The following is a 25,774-nucleotide window of genomic DNA, read 5'->3' as shown; positions in this document are numbered from 1 at the left end:
CTAGTGAGTGGAGATGGTGATGAGTGAGAGTACTAGTGAGTGGGGATGGTGATGAGTGAGAGTACTAGTGAGTGGGGATGGTGATGAGTGAGAGTACTAGTGAGTGGAGATGGTGATGAGTGAGAGCACTAGTGAGTGGGGATGGTGATGAGTGAGAGTACTAGTGAGTGGGGATGGTGATGAGTGAGAGCACTAGTGAGTGGGGACGGTGATGAGTGAGAGCACTAGTGAGTGGGGACGGTGATGAGTGAGAGCACTAGTGAGTGGGGACGGTGATGAGTGAGAGCACTAGTGAGTGGAGATGGTGATGAGTGAGAGTACTAGTGAGTGGGGATGGTGATGAGTGAGAGTACTAGTGAGTGGAGATGGTGATGAGTGAGAGCACTAGTGAGTGGAGATGGTGATGAGTGAGAGTACTAGTGAGTGGGGATGGTGATGAGTGAGAGTACTAGTGAGTGGGGATGGTGATGAGTGAGAGTACTAGTGAGTGGAGATGGTGATGAGTGAGAGCACTAGTGAGTGGAGATGGTGATGAGTGAGAGCACTAGTGAGTGGGGATGGTGATGAGTGAGAGCACTAGTGAGTGGGGACGGTGATGAGTGAGAGCACTAGTGAGTGGGGACGGTGATGAGTGAGAGCACTAGTGAGTGGGGACGGTGATGAGTGAGAGCACTAGTGAGTGGAGATGGTGATGAGTAACATGGTGGTGAGTGTGTAATATAATTTAGAGTATAGGATTATTTATTATATTATAAATAAAATACAAAGAATTATATTAAGCATTATTATAGAGTGCATCTGATATATATTAAAAATGGTGACTATTAGTGGAAAGGGTCACTTAGTGTGTCTAGTAACTACACTGTAGTGTTGGGGAATTTGTGATTAGATTTTCGTATTTCTTGTTTTGTTTCATTTGTCTAAATGTAGCTATCATTCATTTTTTTTATATATTGTTTATTTATTTTCTTCTGTTTGTGTTCCCAGGTTCCGGGCGTGAAATGGTCGATGTATGGTGGTTAACGCTCTGGCTTCACACGGTGAGGGCCTGGGTTCGATTCCCAGCCAGAGTAGAAACATTGGACGTGTTTCTTTCCACCTGTTGTCTATGTTCCCCATCAGTAAAATGGGTTCCTGGGTGTTAGTCGACTGGTGTGGGTCGCATCCTGGGACACTGACCTAAGGAGGCCTGGTCACAGACCGGGCCGCGGGGGCGTTGACCCCCGGAACTCTCTCCAGATAAACTCCAGATATTAGGGCCTTCATTACAGCGGGATGGTGATGAATTGGGAGAGTGATGAGTGGGATGGTGGTGAGTGAGAATGATGCAGTAAGCACTAGGAGTGTAACGCCTGTGACCACTCTCAGCTCAATACCAACACTGGTAGTTGTAACAACACTGACCTAACATGGTAGTGGGGGTGGGCGAGATGTGCAGCTCGTGGGCGGTCTGGGAGGTGGGCGAGAGGGCTGGAGTGGTGGGCGTGGCTGCCCCTGGCCCACCCACCACTGTCGTTGACCCACCCATCAGGAAGGACAATGCGTGGAGACTATCCTCATTGTCAGGATCTGTCGACACACACTAAGAACTAAGCACGGAGTATGCAACTGCTTAAACAAATCCTTCAGCAACGAAACACTGTGACAGAATAATCTATTATCTGACATATTCCATTTCTCAGTTCTGTACAGAAACTAAAAATCAAGGAACTAAATCTGACGCTCTTAGAAGACAGAAATCAAAATTGAAACCGTGTATAGAGACTTTAAAAAAGGGAGGATCAGAAATATATATATTTTAAATCACTAGTAAGACAGGTGCATAGTAGAGGTGTCAGTCCCTCGTGACTAGTACATGTACAGGACAAGTTGGAGAGTACCTCCGAAGCCCTGGGTCAGAGCAGTCAGGTGGTGAGTCTGTGGCGATATTGTTTAGTAATTCTCTGGCCTTCTCCTCAGCGTGTAACGACTCCACCAGGTACAACACATAGTCGTCAAACATCAGGTGAAGCAGATGGAACGACCCTGTGAGTATTATTAGTATTAATATTATTAGTATTATTATTGCTATATTATTATTATTATTATTATTATTATTATTATTATTATTATTATTATTATTATTATTATTATTATTATTATTATTATTATTATTATTATTATTATTATTATTATTATTACTTCTGTTGTGAAGCGGTAATTCATTGTTAGTACAAATGCCAGAAGAGGCTCGATCTTGTAGTGTGTGTGAGACAGTCTACCACACTACACTCACCTAGTTGTGTCATTATACATAGGGAAAGATTCACCTACAAAAGTCTTCTATAATATTTACCACTGATCAAGTCATACATTTCCCAGGCACTGCTGCTCACGACACATTCACTTACACACGTCAAAATGCCTCCATAAGTCGTGCCTACAATCATCATTCAAGTTAAACAAACACTTTGCAAATCATACCTTTTCTTATCATTCAAGTCCTGGAGTCGTGTGCGTTGCAACGCCACAATCAGACCAATGCTAGGGACAACCCGTCTACCCCTTCTCCCACTCCTACTGTTACTGAAGACGGCCCAGTAAGGCTCCATACTCATGGCCTGCGACCCAGGACAACAGTACATTTCTGTGACATTGACGTACCTCAGACACCTCTAAAATAAATCCAGATGAACTGATTCACCCCAAATATGCAGAACTTGGGCATCTGTGATGCTGTAATGTTTCGTCCGCACAGGAGACTTCTTCAGTAGAATACAGGGGTGACTACTACTGAAGAGAATGGAAGCAATGGAGAAGTAATTTTGTGGTGTTCCGTCACTCAACATTAATAGAAGATGGTTGGACCTATAGCCTAAACCATTGATCAACTTGTCGATATTGTATACAATGAATAATATGATGATCTACCCCATAACCTACATGTACATGACATGAGAGTAATAGTGTAGGGAGCTCTCAACATAGCACATAAACCTACATGGAAGCAACTTCCCACTTGACGTCTATGTCTGCTTGTGGGTTTGTGTGTTTCGTGTCACTAGATACAGAAGTCACTTACCAAAACTCGGGGCTGAATGTAGGGTCATGTCTCTGATTACTCTGGTACCAAAGCAGGACCACATGAGGAGGAAGGAGTGCGCCACTTTGTGTATGGGCGCCTTGTTCTTGCGTGCCCCCAGCAGCACACAGCGCTCAACCATCGCCTCCAACCACTCGCTGTAAGCCTCCAGGGGCGCTCCCTCTTCCAGCAGTCTCTCAAACTCACTGTACACTGCAGCACAACAATCACTGTATACTACAACACATTATCAGCATGCACTTCAATAAAGGGCAATCCAGTGTAACACACTACAGTAAATATACACTACAAAATTGCGTAATATTTACTGAAACATTGCAAATTTATATTCAGGTCACAACTTTAAGTATAAATTAGTGCATTAAATTCTATAAAATACACCGTAATAAGTTAAATACAACAGTGGATACCAACAGATGTAATAAAAAAGAGGAAACAAAATAGCTTTAAAAATAATAAATCCGCTTGAGCATTCACTGGTTTGATCCTTATTAAGGTTGACAGCCAGTGATGAGAATGTGCTAGTGTCCCGTGTTACCCCTCCTCGGTATAGTACTCAGTGACGGCACAGCAACCTGCACGAAAATCCCAGTCTTGTAGTTCTATCTCTCCTTCCGCAGTGTCTTGAGGGGTCATCCTACCACTATTAAGTAACGTACAGGTGGTCCCTAACAGTATCACGTACCAACAACCTACACCATAACAATAGCTTAGAGGAGTCTTTGTATAGTGTTAAATGATAACACGATCTCTCCCCACTATACAGGATCACCACAAGCACCGCCTACAGTAACAGTCCAGTGGGTGGGCTGGGGACGACTAGCCACTCATAATAAAGATGAGTCTCTCTCTTAGAGTAGCTGTCAAGTGGGTGGGCTGAGGGCGACTAACTACTCATGATAAAGATGGGTCTCTCCTACAGTAGCTGTCAAGTGGGTGGGTTTAGGGCGACTGGCTACTCATAATAAAGATGGTCTCTCCTACAGTAGCTTACAAATGGATGAGTGTAGCAGAACTCACGACTCATGATGAGGTCGACGGTAACACCACTAGTAGTGTGCTTGTCCATGGAGTAAAGAGTGTGTCTGCTGATTGTCTCGAGGTCCACCTGACGCCAGTCTTGCACCATCTGTTGTGTGATGTCCGGGGCGTGTAGCACCATCCGCGACGCTTGACACAGGTGGTTCAGCGACGTCTGCCGGCGCAACATCCGCGAGAAACGACACGCGACTGTAACAACATAGCGAAAAAAAACATAGAATAATCCAGGAAGTTCTGAAGAACAAGTTCCATGAACAGAACTACTACTTAACTAGTATTTACTATCATATTTTTGATGGTATATAATACTGGCAAGTTGATAAATAAGACACATGTGAAATACATAGGTATCTTTATTCACGAAACGTTTCGCCTGCGCAACAGACTTCTTCAATGTAATACTGACGAATATATCACTGGAGACAGTAGAAGAGATAATTTTCATATTGAATAGTCAAAATTATTAGAGAATACTGTGTGTGTGAAGGACGGGCAGAGACAGCAGGCAGTACCATGTGAGTTACAAGGGAGGTACAGGCGGTGTCTCATAATTCAACCTAAACTACATCAGAACTAGACGCCTGAACAAGCAAAAGAGCAGAGACAGACAGTGAAACTCCGCCATTCAGTGTGCCTGTGGGATTCTTATCTATGTCTTCTACTCAGGTCTGTGGAGAGGTTCCTGTGTCTGCGCCATCTGTGTCTGCGTCCTGCTCATAGAGTATACCAGCTAGGATCACCATCATTCCAGCACAACACATAGACAACATCAACTTCATTATGTGTAGTAGTGACTATACTCTACATGACCAAAATACTCTAGCTATATACTTGTCCAAACTTCCTACCACTACAGATATCAGTACTAGAACTCAACACACAACTCAGGATATAAATAACCATAATTTAAACCTAGAAGATGATTGATCACGTTGACCCTGATCTAAACCTCCATAATCTGACACCCAATCAAAACCTATTGGAAAGTAACTGCCTTTATTACACAGCATCACAAGCCAGCACTATCCTAAACAATGCTAAAAGTCTATCAGTACTTAACTACAACATCAGGTCCTTAAGCAAACACTATGATGACCTCCTGGCACTCCTTGAATCACTAAAGACACCCTTCTCCTGCATTATTCTTACTGAGACCTGGCTTAAGCAGGACACAATAGATATCTACCCTCTACCAGGATACACAGCAATTCACAACTGCAGACCAAACCAAGTTGGGGTGGTATTGCAATCTATTACTCTAACCAATTATCTTGTATTAGCACCACTTGCTTTAGTGATGAATATGGGGAATACATTTTTGCTAATTTTACTGTAAAAAACCTTAAGACACCTATAACAATCGGTGCCATTTACCGGATACCTCACACAAACATCCCAAATTTCAGTGAGAAATTAAAGTCACTAATAACAAACAGACAACTGAATAAGCACCACCTTCTCTTAGCTGGAGACTTCAACATCAACCTTGGCTTACTAGATAATCAGCCTGTAACTGATTTCATCAACAATATGAACAACACACTTCTCATACCAACAATAACTAAACCAACCAGGCTCACTGAGACAAGTGCAACCATAATAGACCACATATGGACCAATATACTAGCCCCCCTTAAATCAGGGATAATCACAGATAGCACTACAGACCACTACCCTACCTTCCTCCTGACAAACATTAGTAAACCACCACTTGAATACAACAAAGTCTCATTTAGACTCCATGACGAGGCCTCAATAAGGAAGTTCACAGCTGACCTAGAGATTGTTGACTGGCCTACAGAATTCTCCAAGGCTAATGGTATTGATGACTGGACAGACATTTTTCTTAACAAATTACTTAGACTATACAACAAACATTGTCCTATAAAAAAGAAACAGATCACAAACAAACGGCTTGGTTGCCCATGGCTAACCAGCACCATTCTGAAATCCATAGACAAGAAACACCAATATGAAAAGCAATATAGACAGGGCTTAATACACAAAGATATTCTTAAACACTATTCATCAGTTCTCACCAAAGTAATAAAGAAAGCCAAACAACTATACTACTCCAGTAGATTCACAGACACTAGAGGAGATATAAAAAAACCTGGAAAACACTCTCTAAGATTCTAGGGACCCACAAACTGAAAAAAAACAAGAATATTGTCCTAACTAAACCTAATGAAACACCACTACATCCCACTGACACAGCTAACAAGATAAACGACTTCTTCTCAACCATAGGATCTAATCTCGCCAATAAAATCCCACATACCAATGCCCATGCCGGGGACTACCTAGATGGGAATTTCCCAAATTCCTTCTATCTTGCACCAACTGAGCCCTCGGAAGTCACCGAGATTATAAAGTCACTTAAAAACAACTCAGGGAATCTGTCTAATGTCCCACCATTACTGTACAAGCGAGCGGCCCATATCCTTTCGCATGCTATTTCATTACTTTTTAACAAGTCACTAGAAACTAGCACCTTCCCGAAACTACTCAAGATGGCAAGGGTTACACCATTACATAAAGGTGGTGACCCTACAGACTTAAACAACTATAGGCCAATATCAAACTTACCATTGCTATCCAAAATCTTTGAGAAACTCGTGCACAGGAGACTATATTCATTTATAACAGCACAAAACATACTCAACCCCTGCCAATTTGGATTCAGGAAAAATAAAAGCACTAATGATGCAATCATAAAAATGCTAGATCTGCTTTACACAGCATTGGAAAATAAGGAATATCCACTAGGAATTTTTATTGACCTAAGAAAAGCTTTTGACACAGTAGACCACGACATCCTACTCCACAAACTTGACCATTACGGTATAAGAGGCCATGCGTTTGCTTATTTCAAATCTTACCTTACTAATAGGTATCAGTATGTCACCATTAAAGACACAGCATCAACAACACGGCCACTTGATACTGGAGTTCCGCAGGGAAGTGTCCTTGGTCCCCTGCTCTTCCTCATATACATCAATGATCTTCCAAACGTATCCCAACACCTGAAACCCATTCTCTTTGCTGACGACACGACTTATGTCATCTCTCACCCTAATCTTGCCACCCTCAACACCATTGTTAACGAGGAGCTGATCAAAATATCGACTTGAATGAGAGCCAATAAACTTACGCTTAACACTGACAAAACCTACTATATTATGTTTGGTAGCAGAGCAGGAGATGCACAAATTAACATTAAGATCGACAACACTCTAATTACCAGACATAATGAGGGCAAATTCCTAGGCCTATACCTTGACAACAACCTGAATTTCAGCATCCATATCCAACACATAACCAAAAAAGTATCCAAAACGGTTGGGATCCTCTCCAAGATACGATACTACGTGCCGCAAAATGCCCTTCTCACACTATACCACTCACTTATTTATCCATACCTCACCTATGCTATTTGTGCTTGGGGATCTACTGCAGCAACACACCTAAAGCCAATAATAACCCAACAAAAAGCTGCAGTAAGAATAATCACTAAATCCCATCCCTGGCAACACCCCCCCCCCCCACTCTTCATAGATCTAAACTTGCTCCCTGTTCAGTACATCCACACTTACTACTGTGCAATCTACATCTACAGGACCTTAAATTCCAATATCAACCTTGACCTAAAACGCTTTCTTGATAGTTGTGACAGAACCCACAGGCATAACACCAGACACAAACATCTCTACGACATTCCCCGTGTCCGACTAAACCTTTACAAAAATTCAATGTATGTCAAAGGCCCTAAAATCTGGAACACCCTACCTGAGAACTCTAGAACTGCAGACACATTCATCACCTTCAAAACTACCATTAGAAAACATCTTATCTCCCTGATACACCCCATCAACTAACTACACGAATACCACCTGGTGGTTCACACTTACACTCACTCACCCATTTGACCATAAACAGAAATATTTATCTCAATCTTAAAATAATGAATCCTATGATACTCCAATACTGAAACTATGTACTGTGCCAAAACAAAAGCATTCACATTGCTAAACTCACAAACTAGTATTTAGTCACTTAGCCAGATTGCCAGATGTCTGTTTCCATGCCCGAGGGACTGTCCTTCCGGGAGGAACAACGAAAGGACCCTTCTTTAAAATTCGCTTTTGAGGCAGCCATGGGTAAATCCTCTTTGGGTCATCCGGTCAAGTATGAAGTTAAAAACGATTATTTGATCTGCACTGAGACTGGTAAGGAGATAGAGGGCCGGCAATTGTATGACAGGTTAGTGGTTCCAACAAAGTATAGACCTCAAATATTAAATATAAATCATAATACGTCATTAGGAGGTCACTTAGGAATTACAAAAACCTTGTATAGAATCACAAAAGAATTTTATTGGCCAAAATTAAAGAAAGATGTGAAGAATCATATTAGGTGTTGCCGAGAATGTCAGCAAGTTGGAAAACCTGGACATTCCATTAAACCTGCACCTCTCCAACCTATACCTGCTGATGGAGAACCTTTTGCAGATTTAATTATAGATTGTGTAGGTCCACTACCTAGGTCAAAGTCTGGAAATCAGTATTTATTTACGATTATGGATAAAGTAACCAGATATCCTGAAGCAATTCCCATGCGTAGTATTAATACTAAAGCTATTCTCAAAGCTTTAACAAAATTCATTTCTTGTTTTGGCATTCCTAAAACTATTCAAAGTGATCAAGGTACTAACTTCACTGCCAAAGCATTTAGGGAAGTATTAACTAGGTTAGGGATAATCCACAACTTATCCACTGCCTATCATCCTCAGTCCCAAGGCGCCTTGGAAAGATTCCATCAGACATTAAAAACAATGATGAGAAGTTTTTGCATGCACTTTCCTACAGACTGGGATGAATCACTACCTTTGTTGCTGTTCTCAGTACGAGAGACTGTGCAAGAGTCTACAGGGTATAGTCCTTCTGAGCTGATCTTTGGGCACAATGTACGAGGTCCTCTTCGGGTGCTCAAAGAAGGATGGATGGGAGCAGACGTTAGCTCAGCACTCTACAACCCGTCTTCAAGGTTGCAGGTGGCACGTCAGTTAGCCAAGGCTAACCTAAAGACAGCTCAAAGTAAGATGAAACAGAGGTATGACAGAAGTGCACAATTCCGCTCCTTCCATCCAGGAGACAAGGTGTTGGTGCAGGAACCTATACCTGGCCACACCTTGAAAGTTAGATTTACGGGACCTATGCAGATTGTAAGTAGGTTATCTGATGTAAATTATGTGGTAGCTCCCATTGATAAAACCTCAAAAACTAAAACTTACCACATTAATCAATTAAAATACTTCCATACACCAGATAAAGTCCCAGTAATGACTCTGTCCTCTACCCCTGAGGACGACTCTGACTCTTTGCACTCTATCTCTGAAATTAATATTAAACTTTCAAATTCTGTCCTCCTCAAGGATCCTAGCCCTTTAATGGAGGGATTATCTGAAATGCAAGCAACAAATTTAACTGAGCTTCTACAGTCATATCCTAATATTTTTTCGGATGTGCCGAAAAAATGTACGTTAGGTTATCATGATGTAGATGTGGGAAACTCTAAACCAATTAAACTCTCCCCCTACAGAGCTAATCCTGAAAAGCAAAGGCTACTTCAGCAGGAAGTAGAATTTTTGTTAAAGCATGGTTTAGTGGAGGAGTCATCTAGTCCATGGGCTTCACCGTGCATCCTTGTGAAGAAGGCTGATGGAGGGTTTCGTATGTGTACAGACTACCGTAAAGTGAACGAGGTCACAATTACAGATGCTTACCCTCTTCCTCGTCTGGATGACGTAATTGACTTTGTGGGTAAGGCTACTTTTGTGTCCAAATTAGATCTCCTTAAAGGCTACTATCAGGTACCTTTGACAGATAAGGCGAAGGAAATCTCTGCCTTCGTAATTCCAGGAGGTCATTATCAATACACAGTTACCCCCTTCGGAATGAAAAATTCCCCCTCTTCATTCCAGAAACTTATCCATCAGGCTATTAAAGGACTTGAAGGCACGGCAGCGTACCTAGATGATATTGTTGTGGTGTCTGACACTTGGGATCAACACCTACTTAGACTTAAGGCTCTTTTTGAGACCTTTAAGAGTTCCCATTTAACAGTTAATTTATCTAAATCTTCCTTTGGCCAGGCCACTGTCACTTTTCTAGGCCATGAAGTAGGTAGTGGTAAAGTTGCACCTAAACTTGCTAAAGTTCTTTCTATTAAAGATTATCCAGTTCCTCATGATAGGAAATCTCTTCAACGTTTCCTAGGCATGATAGGATTTTACAGAAGATTCTGTAAGAATTTCTCAGATATTGAAGCCCCTCTTACCTCTCTTACCAGTCATAAAGTCCCCTTTAATTGGACGTCAGACTGTAACACTGCTTTTAATAAAGCAAAAAGATTATTGTGTACTGCACCCATTCTCTTGTCTCCAGACTTCTCCAAACCTTTTTCATTACAGGTTGATGCTTGTGAGTCTGGGGTTGGGGCAGTACTATTACAAATCGGGAACAAGGAGTTGCAGCCTGTAGCATACTTTTCAGCCAAGTTCCAGCCGCATCAGAGGGCTTATTCTACCATTGAAAAAGAAGCCCTCGCGCTGGTACTGGCTTTGGAGCATTTCGATGTTTATGTGGGCCAGACATCGCAGGTGGTCACAGTCTACAGTGATCACAATCCTCTAGTATATCTCCAAGCCATGAAGAACCACAACACAAGGCTTATGCGCTGGACGCTAAGGCTGCAGCCATATAATATGTCCATTAAATATATTGCCGGCAAAGAAAATATGTTGGCAGACTCTTTATCTAGAGTATAATTTATTTAGGTTAGGATGTTATTTGTGGTAACCCCTTTTCATGCTCTTTTTTTTTTATCCCCTGGTGTGGGTTTTTTTTTTTTAGTGAGGGGATGCGGGCTACCGTCCGCCTGTATCTTGGACCTATGCTAGCCTGTCTGACTGCTGTCTCACTCTAAGTTTAGAGTTTGGCTTTTGGTCAAGAGAAAAGCTGAGCTCTATCTAAGAGTTGGATGGTGGAGAGGAAAGGCGGTCCCATTATTTTGTGCCATGGCGGCACGGTTACCACTGGGAGGTGGCAGCCTAATCCTGAGCCTTCTCGGGGTGGGGGTGTGGCATGCAAAGAGTACGTAACCTTTATTCGGCGCATGTACACACCCTCATTTACAGGCTATCTCCCCCAATCAGCGAACCAGGTTGCTAAGAGTTGATGATGGGGCCCCGTCGTTCAACTAGTGACCAGGTTCTAGCCAATAAGAAGATGATTTTGGCAATCGCAGAGGTTATGTGGGTACCGCTCTCCTGTCTGCCCTTGTCATTCCCATTCTAGAGCTGGTTGAAGCACGGTCTGCTATCTTGTGGCTTCTATTTCTGCTTTGCTTACCGTGGAGTGCACTATACTTATCACTGTACATAGTGTACATATTGCTGTTCTAAATTGGTGAAGGATAATACAAGTCTAAACTTTTTCTACTGTGTTTATTTGCTCCCATTACACCCGGGGTAACAGGCCATTTGGAATCCTGGGTTGTAATACCTCATAATTTGTAATATTTTAAAATAAAGAATTAAACTAAGTCTGCCCGAAATGCCTAGCCATGCCAGGCGTTCTAGTGGTACACTCTGTAATCATTATTTAACTACAAGTAAACTACACAACAACCAAATTCTGTAAATCCAACATTGTAATCTTTATAGACAATAAACTTTGAATTGAATTTGAATTATTGAAATACGTCAGTCATTGAAAATTGAGATACTTATGCAACACATGGGAATCTTTAATAAGGAAATGTCTCGCTACACAGTGGATTCATCAGTCCAATACAAAGAAGAACGGTGTAAGGAGAGAAGTTTGAGTTTGTGTTCAATCTATTAACCTTCAGTCATTCATTTAAATCGTAATCGGTTCGGTTATAAGGTGAGAAAATTTACCAATCATAAGTAGTCTATGAGTATAACTCTTAGTACCTTAGTGATAAGTTAGATAAATTAGGAAATATTAATCTTGTAGTTTACAGATACCTGAAGTTTACAACAGCTCAGGAGGTACACTCATCACCTAGTACGAGTGTACCAAGTGTTGTACATGTGTCTAACCCGTCTAATGTATGCTTCATACTTTCTCAAATAAAATAAGAATGGAAGAACACTGCAGCAGGCCTACTGGCCCATGCTAGGCAGGTCCCTCTCAAGTCCAACCCTTCTCACTCAAATTAAAAGGATTATTATTATTATTATTATTATTATTATTATTATTATTATTATTATTATTATTATTGTTGTTGTTGTTGTTGTTGTTGTTGTTGTTGTTGCTGCTGCTGCTGTTGTATTTACGAGAGCGCTAAACCTGCCATAGTCACACAGTTCGTATAGAATGGAATGTAATACGGTTTGATCCGAGGAAGGAGGAGAAGGAGGGAATAACCGCATGATGAGAGGTACTTACGGTCAATCTTGACCTGTCTGAGGTTGTCTGGGAGGTCATCGAGGGCCACCTTGAGCCACGAGTCAAGGTCATGGGTGAATTTCCTGATGACCTGTGTAAGACTATCCGGGATGGCCTGTGGAGAATAGGTAATTAGAAATAGTTTATTATACTTCTTCGCAAGACTATCGCTCTCTTAGTAAAGCCATTTGGATAGTATGCAGGAAACTGGTTGGATTACTTGGTTTATATGTCTTAATTAATCCATACATATATTGCCTATGGGCTAGGACTTCCTAGCTGCAGGAGGTCCCTGGGACCCTTCTCTAGGGCCCCTGGTGGTCCTCACCTGCAGGACAGAGGGCATGAGAACACTGCAGATAGCACGGTAGAGGATAGAGTCACACACCCCCACCAGGTTGACCAGGACGTTGGTACTGAGGATGCTGCCCAGGTGCGGGGGCATGCCCTGCCAGAAGTGAAGTAGGAAGCTCTGAATCTGTGCCCAGGTCACAGCAGTCAGGTCACGTAGGGTCAACACAAGTCGTTGCAGGTCAGCATGGTGGAGAGAACAGGTCACGTTAGATAAGGCAGCGTAGAGATTTAAATAAAGAGATCAGTGACTGATAATAGTCTGGAAGGCCGAGAGTTCACTTAGGGAGAGAGCCTTCTGCTTTACTATCAGTTTATGTAACTAGGCAATAATAACGCTACATACACTGTATTTTGTACTCTTAGCAATATGATAGATATGACCTGTAATTATTCTCAGGAGATGATAAACCCTAATGGATCAGTAATAGTACCAAGCGTCTTATCGCTATAAAACTTCCTCCTCCTCCTCCTTCTTCCCCCGTGATTGCACTCACCTCGTCGAAGCTGGCACGGATGACAGTGTCCAGGATACGTTGACAATGTGTCCGATACATCATTACGAAGGTGGCAACCTGCACCAGCATGGAGAGTCCATCATGACACGTGGGGGAGTCCATACAACCAAGGAGAGTCCATCATGACACGTGGGGGAGTCCACATCACCAGGAGGACCCAGTCCATCATGACACGTGGAGGAGTCCACACCAGAGAGAGTCCATAATGTCAGGTGGGGGAGTCCACACCAGGGAGAGTCCATAATGTCAGGTGGGGGAGTCCACACCAAGGAGAGTCCATAATGTCAGGTGGGGGAGTCCACACCAGGGAGAATCCATAAAGTCAGGTGGGGGAGTCCACACCAGGGAGAGTCCATAATGTCAGGTGGGGGAGTCCACACCAGGGAGAGTCCATGATGTCAGGTGGGGGAGTCCACACCAGGGAGAGTCCATAATGTCAGGTGGGGGAGTCCACACCAGGGAGAATCCATAATGTCAGGTGGGGGAGTCCACACCAGGGAGAGTCCATAATGTCAGGTGGGGGAGTCCACACCAGGGAGAGTCCATAATGTCAGGTGGGGGAGTCCACACCAAGGAGAGTCCATAATGTCAGGTGGGGGAGTCCACACCAGGGAGAATCCATAAAGTCAGGTGGGGGAGTCCACACCAGGGAGAGTCCATAATGTCAGGTGGGGGAGTCCACACCAGGGAGAGTCCATGATGTCAGGTGGGGGAGTCCACACCAGGGAGAGTCCATAATGTCAGGTGGGGGAGTCCACACCAGGGAGAATCCATAATGTCAGGTGGGGGAGTCCACACCAGGGAGAGTCCATAATGTCAGGTGGGGGAGTCCACACCAGGGAGAGTCCATGATGTCAGGTGGGGGAGTCCACACCAGGGAGAGTCCATAATGTCAGGTGGGGGAGTCCACACCAGGGAGAATCCATGATGTCAGGTGGGGGAGTCCACACCAGGGAGAGTCCATAATGTCAGGTGGGGGAGTCCACACCAGGGAGAGTCCATGATGTCAGGTGGGGGAGTCCACACCAGGGAGAGTCCATAATGTCAGGTGGGGGAGTCCACACCAGGGAGAATCCATAATGTCAGGTGGGGGAGTCCACACCAGGGAGAGTCCATAATGTCAGGTGGGGGAGTCCACACCAGGGAGAGTCCATGATGTCAGGTGGGGGAGTCCACACCAGGGAGAGTCCATGATGTCAGGTGGGGGAGTCCACACCAGGGAGAGTCCATAATGTCAGGTGGGGGAGTCCACACCAGGGAGAGTCCATGATGTCAGGCGGGGGTGTCCACACCAGGGAGAGTCCATAATGTCAGGTGGGGGAGTCCACACCAGGGAGAGTCCATGATGTCAGGTGGGGGAGTCCACACCAGGGAGAGTCCATGATGTCAGGTGGGGGAGTCCACACCAGGGAGTGTCCATAATGTCAGGTGGGGGAGTCCACACCAGGGAGAGTCCATAATGTCAGGTGGGGGAGTCCACACCAGGGAGAGTCCATAATGTCAGGTGGGGGAGTCCACACCAGGGAGAGTCCATGATGTCAGGTGGGGGAGTCCACACCAGGGAGAGTCCATAATGTCAGGTGGGGAAGTCCACACCAGGGAGAGTCCATAATGTCAGGTGGGGGAGTCCACACCAGGGAGAGTCCATGATGTCAGGTGGGGGAGTCCACACCAGGGAGAGTCCATGATGTCAGGTGGGGGAGTCCACACCAGGGAGAGTCCATAATGTCAGGTGGGGGAGTCCACACCAGGGAGAGTCCATAATGTCAGGTGGGGGAGTCCACACCAGGGAGAGTCCATAATGTCAGGTGGGGAAGTCCACACCAGGGAGAGTCCATAATGTCAGGTGGGGGAGTCCACACCAGGGAGAGTCCATAATGTCAGGTGGGGGAGTCCACACCAGGGAGAGTCCATAATGTCAGGTGGGGGAGTCCACACCAGGGAGAGTCCATAATGTCAGGTGGGGAAGTCCACACCAGGGAGAGTCCATAATGTCAGGTGGGGGAGTCCACACCAGGTAGAGTCCATAATGTCAGGTGGGGGAGTCCACACCAGGGAGAGTCCATAATGTCAGGTGGGGGAGTCCACACCAGGGAGAGTCCATAATGTCAGGTGGGGGAGTCCACACCAGGGAGAGTCCATAATGTCAGGTGGGGGAGTCCACACCAGGGAGAGTCCATAATGTCAGGTGGGGGAGTCCACACCAGGAGAGTCCATGATGTCAGGTGGGGGAGTCCACACCAGGGAGAGTCCATAATGTCAGGTGGGGGAGACCACACCAGGAGAGTCCATGATGTCAGGTGGGGGAGTCCACACCAGGGAGAGTCCATAATGTCAGGTGGGGGAGCCCACACCAGGGAGAGTCCATAATGTCAGGTGGGGGAGTCCACACCAGGGAGAGTCCATAATGTCAGGTGGGGGAGTCCACACCAGGGAGAGTCCATAATGTCAGGTGGGGGAGTCCACACCAGGGAGAGTCCATGATGTCAGGTGGGGGAGTCCACACCAGGGAGAGTCCATAATGTCAGGTGGGGGAGTCCACACCAGGAGAGTCCATGATGTCAGGTGGGGGAGTCCACACCAGGGAGAGTCCATAATGTCAGGTGGGGGAGTCCACACCAGGAGAGTCCATGATGTCAGGTGGGGGAGTCCACACCAGGGAGAGTCCATAATGTCAGGTGGGGGAGTCCACACCAGGGAGAGTCCATAATGTCAGGTGGGGGAGTCCACACCAGGGAGAGTCCATGATGTCAGGTGGGGGAGTCCACACCAGGGAGAGTCCATAATGTCAGGTGGGGGAGTCCACACCAGGAGAGTCCATGATGTCAGGTGGGGGAGTCCACACCAGGGAGAGTCCATAATGTCAGGTGGGGGAGTCCACACCAGGGAGAGTCCATAATGTCAGGTGGGGGAGTCCACACCAGGGAGAGTCCATAATGTCAGGTGGGGGAGCGCATGAAAGAGATAGAAAAGAAAGAGAAACGATAACAAAATATTAAAAATACAAACCAGATGCATGAAAATGGTGTGAGTGTGCCAGTGGACGGAGGATCAAGCCTGCAACACTGCTAGTGCTCACCTGCCCTCAACACTTAACATTGTTTTAATAATTCACAGATCAAAATAAGCAAGGATATTAATTTAGTGAAATAGCTTGTAAATTATGTTAGGAAGCTTAATCTAACCTTGTATAACCCGTGTGGAAGATGATGAATGAAAATACAATGATAATGCTGAATAATCTGGAGTGAATAACAGATGCAAGTGTATATATACTGAGGTATATATGGACACCTCTCCTAGTGTATATATACTGAAGTATATATGTACACCTCTCATAGTGTATATATACTGAGATATATATGTACACCTCTCATAGTGTATATATACTGAAGTATATATGTACACCTCTCCTAGTGTATATATACTGAAGTATATATGTACACCTCTCCTAGTGTATATATACTGAAGTATATATGTACACCTCTCCTAGTGTATATATACTGAAGTATATATGTACACCTCTCCTAGTGTATATATACTGAGATATATATGTACACCTCTCATAGTGTATATATACTGAAGTATATATGTACACCTCTCCTAGTGTATATATACTGAAGTATATATGTACACCTCTCCTAGTGTATATATACTGAAGTATATATGTACACCTCTCCTAGTGTATATATACTGAGATATATATGTACACCTCTCCTAGTGTATATATACTGAAGTATATATGTACACCTCTCCTAGTGTATATATACTGAGATATATATGTACACCTCTCCTAGTGTATATATACTGAGATATATATGTACACCTCTCCTAGTGTATATATACTGAAGTATATATGTACACCTCTCCTAGTGTATATATACTGAAGTATATATGTACACCTCTCCTAGTGTATATATACTGAGATATATATGTACACCTCTCCTAGTGTATATATACTGAAGTATATATGTACACCTCTCCTAGTGTATATATACTGAAGTATATATGTACACCTCTCCTAGTGTATATATACTGAGATATATATGTACACCTCTCCTAGTGTATATATACTGAAGTATATATGTACACCTCTCCTAGTGTATATATACTGAAGTATATATGTACACCTCTCCTAGTGTATATATACTGAGATATATATGTACACCTCTCCTAGTGTATATATACTGAGATATATATGTACACCTCTCCTAGTGTATATATACTGAAGTATATATGTACACCTCTCCTAGTGTATATATTCTGAAGTATATATGTACACCTCTCCTAGTGTATATATACTGAGATATATATGTACACCTCTCCTAGTGTATATATACTGAAGTATATATGTACACCTCTCCTAGTGTATATATACTGAGATATATATGTACACCTCTCCTAGTGTATATATACTGAGATATATATGTACACCTCTCCTAGTGTATATATACTGAAGTATATATGTACACCTCTCCTAGTGTATATATACTGAAGTATATATGTACACCTCTCCTAGTGTATATATACTGAGATATATATGTACACCTCTCCTAGTGTATATATACTGAAGTATATATGTACACCTCTCCTAGTGTATATATACTGAAGTATATATGTACACCTCTCCTAGTGTATATATACTGAGATATATATGTACACCTCTCCTAGTGTATATATACTGAAGTATATATGTACACCTCTCCTAGTGTATATATACTGAAGTATATATGTACACCTCTCCTAGTGTATATATACTGAGATATATATGTACACCTCTCCTAGTGTATATATACTGAGATATATAAGTACACCTCTCCTAGTGTATATATACTGAAGTATATATGTACACCTCTCCTAGTGTATATATACTGAAGTATATATGTACACCTCTCCTAGTGTATATATACTGAAGTATATATGTACACCTCTCCTAGTGTATATATACTGAAGTATATATGTACACCTCTCCTAGTGTATATATACTGAAGTATATATGTACACCTCTCCTAGTGTATATATACTGAGATATATATGTACACCTCTCCTAGTGTATATATACTGAGGTATATATGTACACCTCTCCTAGTGTATATATACTGAGGTATATATGTACACCTCTCCTAGTGTATATATACTGAGGTATATATGTACACCTCTCCTAGTGTATATATACTGAAGTATATATGTACACCTCTCCTAGTGTATATATACTGAAGTATATATGTACACCTCTCCTAGTGTATATATACTGAAGTATATATGTACACCTCTCCTAGTGTATATATACTGAAGTATATATGTACACCTCTCCTAGTGTATATATACTGAAGTATATATGTACACCTCTCCTAGTGTATATATACTGAAGTATATATGTACACCTCTCCTAGTGTATATATACTGAGATATATGTGTACACCTCTCCTAGTGTATATATACTGAGAGATATATGTACACCTCTCCTAGTGTATATATACTGAGAGATATATGTACACCTCTCCTAGTGTATATATACTGAGAGATATATGTACACCTCTCCTAGTGTATATATACTGAGATACATGTGTACACCTCTCCTAGTGTATATATACTGAGAGATATATGTACACCTCTCCTAGTGTATATATACTGAAGTATATATGTACACCTCTCCTAGTGTATATATACTGAAGTATATATGTACACCTCTCCTAGTGTATATATACTGAGAGATATATGTACACCTCTCCTAGTGTATATATACTGAAGTATATATGTACACCTCTCCTAGTGTATATATACTGAAGTATATATGTACACCTCTCCTAGTGTATATATACTGAAGTATATATGTACACCTCTCCTAGTGTATATATACTGAGGTATATATGTACACCTCTCATAGTGTATATATACTGAAGTATATATGTACACCTCTCCTAGTGTATATATACTGAGATACATGTGTACACCTCTCCTAGTGTATATATACTGAGATACATGTGTACACCTCTCCTAGTGTATATATACTGAGATACATGTGTACACCTCTCCTTGTGTATATATACTGAGATACATGTGTACACCTCTCCTAGTGTATATATACTGAAGTATATGTGTACACCTCTCCTAGTGTATATATACTGAAGTATATATGTACACCTCTCCTAGTGTATATATACTGAGATATATATGTACACCTCTCCTAGTGTATATATACTGAGATACATGTGTACACCTCTCCTTGTGTATATATACTGAGATACATGTGTACACCTCTCCTAGTGTATATATACTGAGAGATATATGTACACCTCTCCTAGTGTATATATACTGAGAGATATATGTACACCTCTCCTAGTGTATATATACTGAGATACATGTGTACACCTCTCCTAGTGTATATATACTGAGATACATGTGTACACCTCTCCTAGTGTATATATACTGAGATACATGTGTACACCTCTCCTAGTGTATATATACTGAGATATATATGTACACCTCTCCTAGTGTATATATACTGAAGTATATATGTACACCTCTCCTAGTGTATATATACTGAAGTATATATGTACACCTCTCCTAGTGTATATATACTGAGAGATATATGTACACCTCTCCTAGTGTATATATACTGAAGTATATATGTACACCTCTCCTAGTGTATATATACTGAGAGATATATGTACACCTCTCCTAGTGTATATATACTGAAGTATATATGTACACCTCTCCTAGTGTATATATACTGAGAGATATATGTACACCTCTCCTAGTGTATATATACTGAAGTATATATGTACACCTCTCCTAGTGTATATATACTGAGGTATATATGTACACCTCTCCTAGTGTATATATACTGAGATACATGTGTACACCTCTCCTAGTGTATATATACTGAGATACATGTGTACACCTCTCCTAGTGTATATATACTGAGATACATGTGTACACCTCTCCTAGTGTATATATACTGAGATATATATGTACACCTCTCCTAGTGTATATATACTGAAGTATATATGTACACCTCTCCTAGTGTATATATACTGAAGTATATGTGTACACCTCTCCTAGTGTATATATACTGAAGTATATATGTACACCTCTCCTAGTGTATATATACTGAGATATATATGTACACCTCTCCTAGTGTATATATACTGAAGTATATATGTACACCTCTCCTAGTGTATATATACTGAAGTATATATGTACACCTCTCCTAGTGTATATATACTGAGATATATATGTACACCTCTCCTAGTGTATATATACTGAAGTATATATGTACACCTCTCCTAGTGTATATATACTGAGAGATATATGTACACCTCTCCTAGTGTATATATACTGAAGTATATATGTACACCTCTCCTAGTTATATATACTGAAGTATATATTACACCCCCCCTAGTGTATATATACTGGGAAATATTATGTCACCTCTCCCAGTTATATATACTGGGGAAAATTTTATTACACCTCTCTAGTTATATATACCCAAAAATATATATATCACCCTCTAGTGTTTTATACTGAAGTATATTTTCACCTCTCTGAAATTTTATATACTGAGATTATATTACACCTCTCCCGTGTATATATACTGAAGTTTTATATGTACACCTCTCTAAATGTATATATGCTGAAGTATATGTGTACACCTCTCCCAGTGTATATATCGAAATATATATGCCCCCCCTCTCCTAGTGTATATATACTGAGAGATATATGTACACCTCTCCTAGTTTATATATATACTGAAAGATACACACCTCTCAGGATAATACTGAGAAAATGGTTTTTCAGTGAACATACACTGAAAATGTATCTCCCAGTATAAAACACTTGAGGTGTATCTCCCCGTGTCAGGAGGTGTTTTCCCCGTGTCATTGGGGGTGTATCTCCCAGTGTACATTTGGGGTGTATCTCCCAGTGTACATTGGAAGGGGTATCTCCCAGTGTAAAATTGGGGTGTATTTCCCCGTGTACATTGGGGGGGGGTATCTCCCAGGGGTACATTGGGAAGGGGTATCTCCCAGTGTACATTTAGGGTTTCTCCCAGTTCATTGGGGGGTGTATCTCCCAGTGTACATTAGGGGGTGTATTTCCCAGTGTACATTTAGGTGTATCTCTCCCGTGCATTGAGAGTGTTTTCTCCCAGTTACATTAGGGGTGTATCTCCCCGTGTACATTGGGTGTATCTCCCCGTGTACATTTTAGAGTGTATCTCCCCGTGTACATTTGGGGGGTGTATTTCCCCGTGTACATTTAGAAGGGGTATCTCTCAGTGTACATTGAGAGGTGTATCTCCCAGTGTACATTGAGAGGTGTATCTCCCAGTGTACATTGAGAGGTGTATTTCTCAGTGTACATTGAGAGGTGTATCTCCCAGTGTACATTGGGGGTGTTTTCCCAGTGTCATTGGGGGGTATCTCCCAGTGTACATTGAGAGGTGTATTTCTCAGTGTACATTGAGAGGTGTATCTCCCAGTGTACATTGAGAGGTGTATTTCCCAGTGTACATTGAGAGGTGTATTTCTCAGTGTACATTGAGAGGTGTATCTCTCAGTGTACATTGAGAGGTGTATCTCCCAGTGTACATTGAGAGGTGTATCTCCCAGTGTACATTGAGAGGTGTATCTCCCAGTGTACATTGAGAGGTGTATCTCCCAGTGTACATTGAGAAGTGTATTTTATTTAAATATAAAAAAAAGAGAGTGTATTTTCAGTGTGCATAAAACTGAGGAAAGGGGGTGTACCTCTGAGTGTACATACAAAGGAGGTTATACACTGGTTAAGGGGCCCAAAAGGGGGTAGGTGCCGCCTCAGGTATCAAAGGGTGGGCCACTCGTCCTCACACTAGGTGAAAGATCCTCCCCCCTTATCCCCGGGGGGACGTGAGGGGGTAGGAGGACGTCCTTAAGGGACGGGAACTCCGGCAGGACGGTAGACAGGTTCCCCCGGCCCGGGAACAATGCCATCTGTGAGAAACACAAGAAACCTCTCAGGAACCGTGACCCGACCCACCACAAGCAATCACACACATTCACAGGAAATGTTTACAAGGGCTCACGATAAGGTATGACAAGGCTATATTACTTCAAACAGGGTAAAGTTAAGTTTTATAACTAAATAGTCGAAAATTTGAGGTAATAGAGGCAGGAAGATAATCAACATAAGATTATTTACCTGCTTGTCTGACTCCTTCTTGATGTCTCTGCTGCAATGTACAGGAAGTTATGTTAGTATTATATTAACATTGAAGTTAGGAAGATAATGATGATGATGATGATGATAATAATAATAATAATAATAATAAAAAATAATAATAATAATAATAAAATAATAATAATAATAATAATAATAATTGGTTTTTTTCTGTCTAAAACACGCTAGTAACGGGGATATCTTGCTCTCCTATTTCCCTTTTACTTACAGAACACATGCATAATATATACATACATCTGGGTTTTTTCTCCTTTTTCTAAATACCTTGTTCTTCTTTATTTCTTCATTGTCCAGGGAAGTGGAAAGAATTTTTCCCTCCAAGAGGGTTTATAAGGACAAAAATGGGGGAAAGGGGCTACCCCCTTCTCCTGTAGACATTTCAAAAAAGAAGAAAAACTTAATAAAACTGGGATGTTGAATGTGCGTGGATGTAGTGGATGACAAAACAGATGATTGCTGATGTTATGAATGAAAAGAAGGGGATGTCCGGGCCCCTAAACGCAAAGCTAAAAGGGGTGGGGGGTTTAGTAAGAAATGGGTTAAATCGGGAGTATCTGAGAGATTTAGAAAAAGGGAAAGGGGGTGAGTAATGTTAAATGATCGTTAGGGAAAGGGGAGAAAGAAATATGAATGTGAAAACAAATTTTTGGGAAAAGAAAGGGGGATGGAAGGGGGTCATAATGCATGCACCGGAAAAGAGGGGAATGCAGAGGAGAGAGAGATTTTGGGGGATGTTAATGAATGTATAGAACCTTTGAACCAAGTGGGGAGTAATTGGGAGGGGACTTAAGTAAAGAGGGGAAACTTTTAGGGGGGGTGGTAAGGGAAGTTTGGGGGTTTTAAAAGGGGCCCTTTTATTGAACTTTGTATAGAAAGGGTTTATTTTAGGAAAACAATTTTTAAAAAAAGAGGATAAAAAGTATACAAGATTGATGAGGGGGAAATGAATAGTTTGTTGGATTATGTTTGGTAGATAAAAAACTGTTATAGACTTCAGGGTGTACATGTTTATAGAGGAGCCACAGATATATCAGATCACTTTCTAGTTGTAGCTAACTGGGGTAAAAAGGGAGATGGGAAAAAGGAGAATAGAAAGGGCAGGGAAGAGGGGAAGGGTTTTTAAACTAAAAGAGGAGTTAGGGTAAGATATAAACACATTAGAGGATAGATGGGCTAATGAGAGCATAGGAAGGGGGTCAAGAGGAGGGGGTAGGTTTAAAAATGTAGGTTAGGGCAGCAGAAGTTTGGGGTTCAGGAAAGGGGGGCAGGAGGAAGAGGGGATTGGTGGAATGATGATGTAAGAGAGTAGTAAGGGAAAAATTTAGCATAGAAGTTTTAAAAAGAAAGTGTAAAAGGGGTATATGGAAAAAAAGAGGGGTTAAAGGTTGTAACAATGTAAAAGAGCAAATGACAGAGGGGGAGATGTTATAAACAAATTTTGTTGAAAATAAGGGGTTTTATGGTTTAAACAATTTAAAGGGAAGCCTGAGAACAAATGGATTTTGTTAAAAATGGGAGAGGTTTTTAAAAATGGGAGTTAGAGGTATTGGGAAGATGGGGGGAAATTTTTTGGGGAATTGTTAAATGTTGATGAAGAAAGGAAGCTGTGATTTCGTGTATGGGGGCAAGGAGGAATAACATCTTGTAGGGTGAGGAAGAGCCAGTTGTGAGTGGGGGGGAATTTCTTGAGGGGGTAGGAAAATGAAAGGGGTAAGGCACCCGGGGATTGATGGGGAAAAGACAGAAATGAAAAGCAGGTGGGATATATTTTGGGAGTGGGGTGCAATTATTTAATAAATGATGGAAGGGGGGTAAAGTACCTAGGGATTGGGAGAGCACATGTTCCTTTGTATAAAGGAAAAGGGGGACAAAAGAGAGTAGAAGTTATGGGGATAAGTCTTTTGAGTAACCGGGAAATTTATGGTAGAGTTATTGAAAGAATTGAGTAAGAGGGAGAATGGAAGAGATGAAAAAAGGGGTTTTAAAGGTAGGGGGTGTGGACCAGGTGTTTACAGTAAAACATAAAAGGGAACAGATTTAGATAAGGCAAAGAGGTCTGGGGCATTTATGGATTTGGAAAAGGCGTATGACAGGGTGATGGGGGTGTCAGATGTTGCAGGGTGTAGGGTGTAGGAGGTAGGTTACTGAAAGCAGTGAAGAGTTTTAGAGGATAGTGAGGCCGTTAGAGTATGTGGGAAAAGAGGAAATTATTTCCCAGAAAAAAGTAGGCCTTAGACAAGGATGTATGATGTCACCGTGGTTGTTTAATATATTTATAGAAATTTAAAAGAAGTAAAAACGAGGGCTTGGCAAGGGTGGGTTAAAAAAAAGAATCACCAAAAGGGGGGTTGTCACGTTGCCTTTTTGATGACATGTTCGGGAGATTCTAAAGAAGTTGGAGATTGGGGATGAATTTTAGGGGGTAAAAAAGAAAATTAAAAAAAACAGGAAAAAGTAAGGTTTGGGGATAAAAAAAGATTAGGGGATGAAAGATTGGGTATCAGATTGGGGGAGAGAGTATGGAGGAGGGGAATGTATTCAGATTTTGGGATGGACGTGGCAGGGGTGGGTCTATAAAGATGAGGTGAATCTAGAATTGATGAGGGGGAAAAAAGGGGAGTGGTTCCTTAGGAGTCTGTGGAGAAAAAACTTTGTCCTTGGAGGCAAAGGGAATGTATGAGAGTATAGTTTTTCCAACGCTCTTATATTTTTAAAAATGGGTGATGAATGTTGCAAGGGAAGGCTGGGGGTGGAGAGCATGTCTGAGGCAATGTGTGGGTGAATATAAAAAGAATTTTAGTTTTAAGTTAGGGGAGGGGTGGGATTAAAAAAAAGTTGTCCAGAGGGGTGAGGGGGTTTTTGAGGTGGTTCGGGCATGTAGAGAGAATGGGGAAACAAGTGACTTCAGGCGTTTAGTCTGCAGTGGAAGGAAGGCGGGGGAGGGTCCGCCCGAAAGGTTTGGGGGGGAGGGGGGAAAGGGGTTTTGTGTGGGGGCTTGGACTTCCCGCAGGGATGCGTGAGCGTGTTTGATAGGAGGAAAGGAGACAAATGGTTTTAATTTGACGTGCTGTTGGAGGAGGGTT

The 25,774-nt window shown here is 42.1% G+C and overlaps 1 protein-coding gene across 1 annotated transcript in view; it reads right to left on the bottom strand.

Moving 5' to 3' along the window:
* The window catches only part of LOC138854365 (transcription factor RFX4-like), a 49,839-nt gene that overhangs the window by 5,596 nt on the left and 18,469 nt on the right, over positions 1-25,774 (bottom strand). The window contains exons 3-10 of the mRNA XM_070096988.1: positions 22,653-22,683; positions 13,449-13,526; positions 12,929-13,078; positions 12,601-12,715; positions 4,103-4,312; positions 3,062-3,274; positions 1,867-2,025; positions 1,405-1,569 (exon numbers count right to left, since the gene is read on the bottom strand). Coding sequence (XP_069953089.1) covers positions 1,405-1,569; positions 1,867-2,025; positions 3,062-3,274; positions 4,103-4,312; positions 12,601-12,715; positions 12,929-13,078; positions 13,449-13,526; positions 22,653-22,683 — 1,121 coding nt within the window. The remainder of the gene's footprint in view (positions 1-1,404; positions 1,570-1,866; positions 2,026-3,061; positions 3,275-4,102; positions 4,313-12,600; positions 12,716-12,928; positions 13,079-13,448; positions 13,527-22,652; positions 22,684-25,774) is intronic.

Source organism: Cherax quadricarinatus, chromosome 56 (assembly GCF_038502225.1).
Source record: "Cherax quadricarinatus isolate ZL_2023a chromosome 56, ASM3850222v1, whole genome shotgun sequence".
Classification (NCBI taxonomy): domain Eukaryota; kingdom Metazoa; phylum Arthropoda; class Malacostraca; order Decapoda; family Parastacidae; genus Cherax; species Cherax quadricarinatus.
The sequence above is the reverse complement of the archived record's forward strand: the minus strand, read 5'-3'. Positions and strand labels throughout refer to the sequence as shown.